The following is an 11,869-nucleotide window of genomic DNA, read 5'->3' on the forward strand; positions in this document are numbered from 1 at the left end:
GGCAAAAGGAATGGGTTAGTGTTGAAAAAAAAAAACCATAAGAGGAGTGAGCCCACTTTTGGGCCTTAGCTCCTAAGATTTTCTTAGCATAGCATTTATTCCTATTTTTTCCTTGTATTTGATTTCCTATTTTACCCTTGTATTTTGGGGTATTTTAGTCTTAGAATTTATTTTACTTGTATTTCCAATTTTACCCTTGTATTTTGGGGTATCTTAGTCATAGGATTTATTTTCTTTTGTATTTCCCATTTTACCCTTGTATTATGGGGTGCTTTAGATCATAGGATTTTATTTTTGAGCTAAGGTATTTGATTAGGGTGGGAACAAAAACCTAGACATATTATTGTGGCTATTGGACCTATTTTTGGTGTTAGAAAGGCTTAAGCCCAAGTGGAGGGCAAAGGTTGCACGGTCTTATCATGCACCTAGATGTAGCCTAACTAAACCCAAAGATTCCATCCTTGGCCACCAAGTTGCATCTAGGGTTAATTTGGGTTTCATTTGGTGTGCATTTGGCACCCTAAATGCAACCCTAGATGCCTCCCACTCCTATAAATACCCTAGGCACCACACCTTGTAAATACTTTGGATATTGAATATAAAGAGAGCCTTTTGTGCCTTTATATCTTTCCTTAGTCACCCTTGGCTAATTCGGCCACCTCCCTCCCATATCCACCTTGAGAGAAACAACCCTAGAAGTGGCCTTCATCATCATGAAGTGAGCCAACCCTAGAGTACCCTTCTCAAGCATTTCCTCAAACACCTTCTACCCAACTTCCATTTTCGTCCATTCCATCATCATCCACCCTAAAACCTTGTGCCACCTTTGAAGAACTTGATCCTTGGAGAAGGCGTCCTATTCTTTGTTGATCATCTCAAGTTCATGCAAGCTAGGATGCCATCACAGGTGACACTTAGCACCCTAAGACTTGCTCTTCTAGATTTAAATGTCCCCTCATTCTCTCCTATGATTGGCTAATCTAGATCTAAATGTCCCTATCTTGTCTCTACCTTGTCTAGCTTGCACTACAAGCTTCTCCACCACTACATATAGGTTGTTTCTCTTGTAAAACTCACTTTTGATGCATTTCATGAGATTTGGCCAAGATTTATCTCTGATTTCTCTCTCTCAAAAGTTTAAATTCTCTCTTTCATTTACTTCCAATTCTCTTATTCTCTTCCTAAGAGTGGGGTGAAGGTTGAATGGTTTATCTTTTACCTTGAAGTGGAACTTCTTGAAAAGAGTTCTTCAACTTCTAAGGTGAAACCAGAGGTCTCTTCCTCCATTAGAGACCTTGAAGAAGCTTGAGTAGCATCAAGAAGAAAAAGATCTAGGAAGGAACTTAAAGGAAAAGCCATATCAATCTGGTTGCTCCATAAGGTTTCCATCACATTTTCTCATCCATGTGATGTAATTTGATGTCAAAATGTTCAACTAATGTCATTATTATGCATAAAGAGTCTTTCATGGATACAGGAGAAAAAGTTTCCCTATAATCAACTCCTTCCCTTTGAGAGAATCCTTTGGTAACAAATCAAGCTTTGTGTCTTTCAATGTTGCCTAATGTGTTCTTCCTGGTTTTAAAAACCCATTTACATCCAATAGATTTTACTCTATCATGCAACTTAACAAGACCCCAAACTTCATTATGTGTCATAGAATCCAATTCATCTTTCATAGCATCATACCACAACTTGAATTATAACTATTAATTGCTTGTGAAAATGTTTCAGGATCATTCTCAACTCCAAAGTCATATTCAAACTCTTATAAATACACTTGATAATCACTTGGAATTATTGATTTTCTCATTCTAGTTGACCTTGTCAATGTTACATCCACAACCCCTAGATAAGGTTTTTGTTCAAAAAGTTGCTCAACATCTTGTAGTGGATGTTGTTCAACTAAATCTTCTAAAATAGGCTCAACTTGACATGAAGCTTGAGTTACTTGATTTTGGTGAGCATCACCAAAAATTACTAGCTTAAAACTTGATGTAAGAATTATTTTTTCATATTGATTTTTCTCAAATCTAATGACTTGTCAAATCACTCCCACTATCCACATCATTTTCAAGAAACTTTGCATGTTTTGATTCAACAATTCTAGTGTTACAAGTTGCATAATAAAATCTATACCCCTTAGACCTTTCAGCATAACCAATGAAATCTGCATCAATGGTCCTTAGGTCTAACTTCCTTTCATTTGGATTATAAATCCTAACTTCACTTGGGCAACCTTAAACATGCACGTGTTTCAAACTTGGTTTCCAATGTTTCATTAATTCTTAGGGATTGCTTTAGTTGGAACTTAATTTAATATGTATGTTGTTGTCTTAAGCACTTCACTCCATAGCGAACGAGGAGGTTTGGAATTATTAAGCATACTCCTTACCATGTCTAATAAGGTTCGATTTCTTCTTTCAACCACACCATTTTGATCTGATGAGCCAATCATGGTGTATTCAGCCACAATACCATGCTATAAAAGAAACTTTGCAAAAATACTAGGTGCTTGTCCATTTTTAGTGTATTTGCCATAAAGTTCAGCACCTTTATCTAACCTCATAATTTTTATTTGTTTTCCACATTGTTTCTCTACTTCTATCTTGAAAATTTTAAAGGCATCAAAAGCTCATAATTATTATGAAGTAAGTAAAGATACATGTATCATTAGTAGTCATCTATAAAAGAAATGAAATATTTTTTGCCATGTGAGTCCATATTGGCACAACATATATTAGTTTGTATAATTTCTAATGTTTTAGAACTCCTTTTGGAATTTTAATTTCTTTGTCTTGTTAATCTATTTTCCTTTTATGTAGTCCATAAAATTGTTCAAGTTAGTAAAGTCAAGAGTCTCAAGTACACCATCATTCATCAACCTTTTAATTATTTCTATAAAGATATGCCTTAGTCTCCTATGCCACAATTTTGAAGACTTTTCATTCATGATACAACTTTAATACCGATATTTTCTTGTGTAACTATCAAACTATCAGGAATCGTGTTAGATAAATTAATTTTGAGCAAGCCATCATTTAATATGCAATTTCTAACAATCATCAAATCTAGATGCATTAAAATTCATTGAATAACCCAAAGGAATAAGTCTCGGAACAGAAATTAAATTCCTGGAAAACTTAGGAATATAAAAGACGTTATTCAATTCAAAAATAAATCCTGATCCTAAATTAAATATAGAATTATTAACAATTACCACACTCGAGCACATTCAATTCTAAAATAGATGAATTGTTCACCTTTATTTGGCCCCTTTGGCTTGAGAAGCCTGCATGGTATTAGAACTATGGATTGTAGATCCAAAGTCAATCCAACATGAAACATGAAAATTACTAGCCATATTAGATTCAAAACATACAAAAGAAAAATAATTATCCTATATTACAAACCAAGCCTTATATTTATAGTAGTTATTCTTCATGTGCCCCTTCCTTTTATAGAAAAAGTATATAGTCTACTTCTTGACTTTAGTAATAGGGGGAATGTGTTTATTTTCCTTTTTCCTATTATTATGAGTCACAGTAAGAGCATTTTAACCAATCTCTTGAGCAAGTCTCCCTTCCTCTTGAAAACACAAGGTCAATAGCTCATTAATTCACCACTTGTCTTTATATGTGTCGTATGATATCTTGAAAGGACCATACTATAATGGGAGTTCATTTAGAATTAGGTGCACCAAGGAAGACTCAGAAATGTCAACTTCAAGCAACTTTAGTTGAGTCGCTAGATCATCATTTCTGTTTTCTTACACCATCAACTCCATGAGTTTCATTGACAACAATCTTCCCATTGGGGTACTAGGCAAATCCTTGTCAGACGTTTAAAACTACTCATTTATGGATTTTAGAATGTCTTTGACTTTCTGGTATTTAGTGATTGAACCATGGATGCTAGTAGAGATTGTTGAGATTCATGAAGTAGTGAATCAACTCAGACTTGGAGTATGAGAGTTTTGATGATAACAAAGGAGTTGAAGCTGATCAAGGACACAAACCAGTCAAGAAAGGAAGATATGAATATCATGATGTCTAATAGGGTAGCTTATAAGTTCTTATGAGTTTTATTGTTTTGATTAGCTTGTTTTGCATGTGTATGCTTTGTGCATGAGTAAATTTTAATCTAATTTGACTGAGAGTGAGTATGATGATGATTTAAAATACTTGCAAACATTTTTTGAAGTATAAAATTGATATTTTGAAAACTAACTCAAAATAATCGATTATCATTAAATGTAATCGATTATTCCAGCAACAAGTGAAAAGAGCCTTGCTGTAATAATCGATTATCTGTGAAATAATCGATTATTTCAGGAAGCACTCTCTAGAATAATCGATTATCCTACAAAATAATCGATTATTTTGTTCTTGAGTGGTTTCCAGAAATCATGAAGAATAAAATAATCGATTATCCTTTAAAATAATCGATTATCTGGTTCTGAAATTTTTATAAATAGCTTTCACACTTTAAACTTCAGAACAAAGAATGAATTGAGAATCAAAGAGAGAAAAACTATATTGTGAAGTCTTTGTGACCTTCTTGGAGTGTTTTCTTTGTGAAACCAAGAAGAAAAATATTTTGTAAAATGCTTTGAAAAAGAATCATCATCATCACTACATTCTTGGGAGAGAAAGATTAAGATTTTCTTTTGGAATTTACAGTCTGATTTGTTCAGCTTTCAGGTGAATTCGTTCCTTTAATTCTTTGTTAAAAGTGTAAGGGAAATCTTGAGTAGGTGTCTCAAGTGGTAAGGAATTCTTGTAGTGGGTTTCTACAAGAAGTGCTTTCTTGAGGGCAAGAAAGTGGTTATCTTGAATGTATGAGTATATGCAGATGTGGTATGCTTGTAAAACTTCTTCATTAAGATAGTGGAACAAATCTTGATCAGGTTATGATTGAGGACTGGATGTAGGTCACATGTGGAGTGGCTGAACCAGGATAAAATACTTGTGCATTCTTCTCTCTCACTCTTATCTTTTTCATTGAGCAAAATCTTGGTTGAGTGTTAAAGTGGATGATCTTGATTAATATGTTTGTATGCATAACATTGCTTTAAAACTGAACCAAAGTGTTGCATATTAAGTGTTCTTAACATTGAACTTAATCAAGATTAATCAAGAAAGCTTATAGGACTCATTCCCATTGGCAAGTCTTTTAAGGAACTTCTTTGAGAATTCATATTAGAAAAGTTTAAGTTAAAATAAAGATCCTTAGAACTCTGAAAAATTTTTAAGTGTCATAGAATCCAATTCACCCCCCTCTTGGATTGAGCCATTATTTTCTAACAGAGATATGTGTCTTAATTTAGTTATAGATCTTTCCCATTGTTAATAAAAGCACTAGCAACAATGAGTTTAGACAGTTTAATCCTATGGAGTGCATAGTCAAGGTCAAAAACCCCTAAATGAAGCAGAACTCTCTTTCCATTCCTTATAGTTATCATTGTAGGCATAGGAAATTCATTTTTTTATCTGGAATAATCAAAGATTGAAATAAGAATCAAACATAATTGAATAAAAGCTTATATAATAATTCAAAAATGCATGTGAATCAATATTAAGTCATCAAAATCTACCCACAGGCTAAGATTTTAGCATAAAGTAGATTCACCTTTAATTTCTTTATGATGAAACCAACAAATTAGAATTACCTCTAATACATGTAAGCAACTTAAAAGACAAAATTAATTGTTTCATCATAATAGATCATGAAAAATATAATTAATTTCTGTGGAAAAGTTTTACTATATTAAACATAATCAATTACAAGTTGTCGTATTTAACAATTATGTGATTCTAAGGAGTATTAATGCATATGGATGTTGTGACTAACTCATCTCAACATATATATATATATATATAGGAGGAGAGATTCGTTTATTCTAAAAATAAGTCTACCTACACTTATTTCATTCAATAACTCATGTTCTATATCAAATTTTAACAATTAAACTATTGAATTTAAAGTTTTTAATGCATAGAGTCTATAAAATTTAAAAAAAAATTAAAATTATTTGATAATTTGTTTCATTAATTCAAATTGAAGGATAATTATAAAAGCATTTTATACGTCAATTTGAATTATTAAAAGGAAGTATAAAATAAATTTTAAACATTTTAAAATTTTGCAGGCTTGATCTAAATATTAAGAATTTTAAATTCAACGGTCGGATTGTTGAAATTTGATGTAGAACATGAGTTATTGAACAAAGTAAGTTTAGGTAAACTTACTCTTGGAGTAAATGGATCCCTATATATATATATATATATATATATATATATATATGAGGAGGGTTATAATAACACCGATATACACTACTAGAAAAATACTATTCTACGTCACCATATTTACATCGGTTCCTTATAAAACGATGTAAAAACAATGTGCGGTGGCAATTTCGTAAATAACTTGAATAAATAAGAATATTTACATCGGTTATTCTAAAAACTGATGTAAATATAAACAATTCTACATCGGTTATATGAGTGACCGATGTAGAAATGAAAATAGTGATTTATTCTACATCAGGTTTTGTGTTCACCGATGTAGAAGAGGTGACTAAATTCTTCCCCTCCCCGCGACAATGATGTGCGCTCACTCCCAAACCTAAAACACTCTCAAAGCTAAAGCGCTCTTCTCCAAGCTCTCCCGCCGCGGCCGCCTCCCGGAGTCCATTGCGCGCTGCTACTTCGCGCAGCTCATCTCCGCGCTCCGCTTCTGCCATCGAGACGAAGGTGAAGGAGGTTGGCTTGAATTTGGGGTTTAGGGTTGAGGTTGGGAAGCTTCTCCAGGCTCCCCTTCCGCGCTTCGCCTTTAGGGTTTTTCACGCGATCTTTCATCCGCGCCGGGGAAGAGGTTCCCCGCGCTGGAGGGTCCCAAAGAAGAAGACTTAATCATAAGCGAAAAGGAAGAGGCAAAAATGCCAAACAGCTCACATGGGTTCTCCTCCTCAAAGCGCACCGCGCCGCTGGCTTCTTGACCTCCCTCGCGCCGGCATTGTGGGGGCTCGTCTCCGCCGTCAAGCACCGCGTGGCCGCCAGGAAAACCAACGCTGACACTAATGGTGGCCGGGAGAATGAGAGCGCCACCGTGAAGACGCGCTTTTATTCTTGCATCAAGCTCTTCCTCTTCCTCTCCGTTTCCATCTTGTGCTTCGAGGTCGCTGCGTACTTCAAAGGCTGGCATTTCGGCGCCGCGACTCTTCAGTTGGAGTCTTTGCTTTGGGCACCTGGGTTTGGAGTTAAGGATTTCTTCGATTGGGTTTACTCGCGCTGGGTTTTGGTTCGCGTGGAGTACCTCGCTCCCCCTCTGCAGTTTCTAACCAATGCGTGTATTGTGTTGTTCCATATCCAGAGTATGGATAGGCTTGTTCTGTGTTTGGGCTGTTTCTGGATTCGGTTTAAGAATATCAAGCTTGTCCCCAAGGGTGGGGGTGTGGTAGATCTTGAATCCAGAGAGAAGGGTTTTGGTTTTTTCCCAATGGTGCTTATGCAGATCCCTATGTGTAATGAGAAAGAGGTAATAACTTATAATTACTCTTATTTTTTAGTTTAATTTGTTCCGATCTAATTTATGTTTTTGGTTTTTTAGGTTTACCAGTAGTCAATTGCTGTGGTGTGCAATTTGGATTTGCCCAAAGGGAAGTTGTTGATTCAGGTTTTGGATGACTCGGATGACCTAACCACGCAGTTGTTGATAAAGGAGGAGGTTCAGAAATGGCAACAAGAGGGTGGCAACATTTTGTACTGCCATTGCTTCATAAGAGATGGCTACAAAGCTGGGAATTTGAAATCCGCCATGAATTGTAGCTACGTCAGAGACTACGAGTTCGTTGCAATTTTTGATGCAGATTTCCAGCCTATGCCAGATTTCCTCAAGAAAATTGTTCCTCATTTTAAGGTGGGTGTCATTAATGATTCGCTGTCCAGTGTCGTTTGTAATTTATTATGAGTTATCATAACAAACTACAAAGCTAAGGTTTTCCTTTTCTGTGTTTGTTTGTTGGAGCAGCAAGTGAATGGGATTTTTATTAACTTCTTTGGGTTCAATGGAACCACGGGATTGTGGAGGATAAAAGCTTTGGAGGATGCTGGTGGTTGGCTGGAGAGGACTACTGTTGAGGACATGGACATTGTCGTTCGAGCTCATCTTCATGGATGGAAATTCCTTTTCCTCAATGATGTTGGAGAGGGCGGAGGCGAGCTGTATATGTGATTTTGACAATAAGAGGTTTTTTTTTCTCTTCCCAAAAATTAGATAAGACAGGGAATTGGCTGCTGGTGTATGTTGGTTTGCCTTTGCTTGCAATCATACCAGGCAATGAGCACTGTCTTCACTAGTATTAGGTTTATGTTTTTACTTATTATTCATGAATTTTTACTTTTATGTATCTTGGTTGTATATAATATACTATATTTTATTATTGATAATGAATCCCAGTTCAATTATCATGCTCTGAAATGATTCTAAAAATACGTGATCTTTCACGAAGGCATTGTGGATATTTGTCCAATGCATATGTATTCTTTATTTATTTGCACTGTTGCCAACTTTTCCTTGTTCAGGTTTATTGTTTTTGCACTTAAATGAATTATTAATTTCAAGGATCTTTTCTTTACCATTATATTTTATTGAACCAGGCCAAGCTTGCAGCTATGCAAGAAAGATTTGGACGAGAGATCCACGTTTTTGAAACATTAGCTTTGGCTTCATCATCAAATGCTCCATTATCCAATGGTAATGGCATCTTATCTTTGACAATCCCAAGGCGCTAGTTAAGTTTGCATTTAAAATTTGAATTATTGATATTCGTATGTTGAATTTTTCTCAAAAATCCTGATTAAGATTACATTTCTTGTTGGTATGTTGTAGGAGAGGAGACCGATGACTTCTATGACCTTACTAATATTTTTAGTTACATGGAAAGTTTGTAGTTCATGTCAGTGGGATTTTTTTTAGGAATTGGAAGGTCTTTAACTTCCTTGTATGTATTGTGACAAGTTTTTAAGAAGAAAAATTTACTTAATGGATTCTGCTAGTCAAACATTATTTTATTTTACTAAACAGTGTATGTATTGTGACAAGTTTTAAAACTGCTATCCTTTAGGACAATTAAAAATTAGTCTATGTTTGTAGAGCTTGCTGTTATTTGATTTCAGGTACTGCCAAGCACTATTGAAATCCTTGAAAATGGTCGTGCTCCATAAGTAATCATAAATAATCAAAAAAATAAGCATGTTTTTTTTTTTAAAAAAAAAAACTGCAATCTACATCGGTTCTCTTGAGAACCGATGTAGATTTAAGCATAAATCTACATCGGTTCTCTGGAGAACCGATGTAGATTTATGCTTAAATCTACATCGGTTTTTCAGAACCGATGTAAAAATGTATACATTTTTTACATCGCTCTATTCTACATCGGTTTTAGAACCGATGTAGATACCTTTGGAGAACCGATGTAGAATATGCATCTTGTAGTAGTGATAACTTATATTAAGTATTACACCATTCAATAACTTTAGATTAAATATGAATTTTGTAAATCCAACTGTTAGATTGAAAGTTTTTTACTCTTAGGTCATATATACAAAATTTTATATTAATCCAAGATGATTTGATATTTCATTCTTATAAAACAAAATTGACGTAATATATTAATTTCAAAATATACTAAAATATGAACACTTTAATTTCCTTCAAGTTGTTGTTTAATTTTAACAAAATTTGATATACATATAAAGTGATATGAACTTTTAATCTAATGGTTGGATTTACAAAATTCACAATTAATATAAAGTTATTGAGCGATGTAATATTTAGTAAAAATTACATAAGTATTATTATAATCCTCCTATATATATATATGAGGGGGTTTATAATTACACCGGTGTAACTTTTACTAAGTATTATATCGCTCAATAACATTATATTAATTGTGAATTTTGTAAATCCAACCGTTAGATTGAAATTGAACAACAACTTGAACGTAATCAAAGTGTTCATATTTTAGTGTATTTTGAAATAAATATATTACCTCAATTTTGTTTTATAAAAATGAAGTATCAAATCTGTTGAGATTCATGGAGTAGTGAATCAACTCAACCCTGGAGTATGAGATTTTTCATGATAACAAAAGATGGATTCTAAGAGTTGAAGCTGACCAAGGACACAAACCAGTCAAGAAGAAGATATGAATATCATGATGTGTAATTGGAGTAGCTTATAAGTTCTTATGTGTTGTATTATTTTTGTTAGCTTATTTTGCATGTGTATGCTTCGTGCAAGAGTTAATTTTTATCTAAATTGACTAACAGTGAGTATGATGCATGATGATTTAAAAATACTTGGAAAGATTTTTGAAGTATAAAATTGATTTTTTGAAAGCTAATTCAAAATAATCGATTATCATTAAGTGTAATCGATTATTCCAGCAACAGGTGAAAAGAGCCTTGCTGTAATAATCGATTATCTGTGAAATAATCAATTATCCCAGGAAGTACTCACTGAAATAATCGATTATCCTGCAAAATAATCGGTTATTCTGTTCTTGAGTGGTTTCTAGAAGTCATGAAGAACAAAATAATCGATTATCCTTAAAATAATCGATTATCTGGATCTGAAAACTTTATAAATAGCTTTCACGCTTTGAAACTTAAGAAGTGAGATGAACTAAGAATCAAAAAGAGAAAAACTGATATTGTGAAGTCTTTTGTGACCTTCTTGGAGTGTTTTCTTTGTGAAATCAAGAAGAAAAACATTTTGTGAAATGCTTTGAAAGAGATCATCATCATCACTACATTCTTGGGAGAGAAAGATTAAGATTTGTTTGGAATTCACAGTTTGATTTATTCAGCTTCTAGGTGAATTCGTTCCTTTAATTATTTGTGTAAAGTGTAAGGGAAATCTTGAGTAGGTGTCTCAAGTGGTAAGAAATTCTTGTAGTGGGTCTCTACAAGAAGTGCTTTCTTGGGGCAAGAAAGTGGTTATCTTGAATGAGTATATACATGTGTGATATGCTTGTAAAACTTCTTCATTGAGATAGTGGAACAAATCTTGATCAGGTTATAATTGTCATAGGATTTTTTTTTTATTTTTTTCCGATTGGTGATTGGATTCAAGACAAAGCATAATTAATGAACAAGGGGTCTTGCTTGGTCTTCGTCATTGTGAGCAATGGTCTGCTTGTAAATAACATAATGATCTTCTCTTGCCTCATAGGCTAAAGTCTAATAATCTTGTACCTTCAAGGCTAGGGCATTTCCACTCGCAAAACACGTAGAATTAAAGACTTTTTTTTTCCGGTTGGTGATTGGATTGTACAAACCATAATTGAACAAGAGTCTTGGTCTTCGTGTTGTCCACCTGACTTGCAAAGAGGAAATAACTAATCAAATTATTTTCTTATTACGTGATAAAGACATAGCATCAACTCATTTACATGTAAAAAAATTAAATAAAAACTACAAACTTAATGGTAGGAAAATACTATAAGAAAGAACAACACCTATCCATCTAGGCAGAACGCGTGTTTCTTTTGGCATATGGATGAAATAAAAAAAAAATGAAGAAAAAGAAAAACCTACACAGCAAAACGTAATTCCCTCTTATAAGATAAAATAGCTCCGATAAATGGGTGGGACATAAGTTAGTTCAATCCATATTTTTAAAACTAAATTGATTATAAATCGGTAAAGATATTGAGTTAGAAGTTAAATTAATAAGTTTCTAAATTGAATTGTATGACTCATTTTTTATTAATTTTTAAAAAAATATTTATGTCATATATATTTCATATTTATAAGTTTAATAAAATTTATATCATGTTTTAAAAAAGTCTTAAAAAGAATTA

At 33.5% G+C, this 11,869-nt stretch overlaps 1 protein-coding gene across 1 annotated transcript in view; it reads left to right on the forward strand.

Moving 5' to 3' along the window:
- LOC114916607 (uncharacterized) overlaps window positions 1–9,161 on the forward strand; it is a 31,711-nt gene extending 22,550 nt beyond the window's left edge. The window contains exons 4-5 of the mRNA XM_083069096.1: window positions 6,788–8,757; window positions 8,893–9,161. Of these exons, the coding sequence (XP_082925222.1) occupies window positions 6,788–7,575 (788 nt within the window). The 3' untranslated portion in view covers window positions 7,576–8,757; window positions 8,893–9,161. The remainder of the gene's footprint in view (window positions 1–6,787; window positions 8,758–8,892) is intronic.
- Window positions 9,162–11,869: the final 2,708 nt, after the last annotated feature.

This window comes from Cajanus cajan, chromosome 1 (assembly GCF_000230855.2).
Source record: "Cajanus cajan strain Asha chromosome 1, NIPB_CcT2T_4, whole genome shotgun sequence".
NCBI lineage: Eukaryota > Viridiplantae > Streptophyta > Magnoliopsida > Fabales > Fabaceae > Cajanus > Cajanus cajan.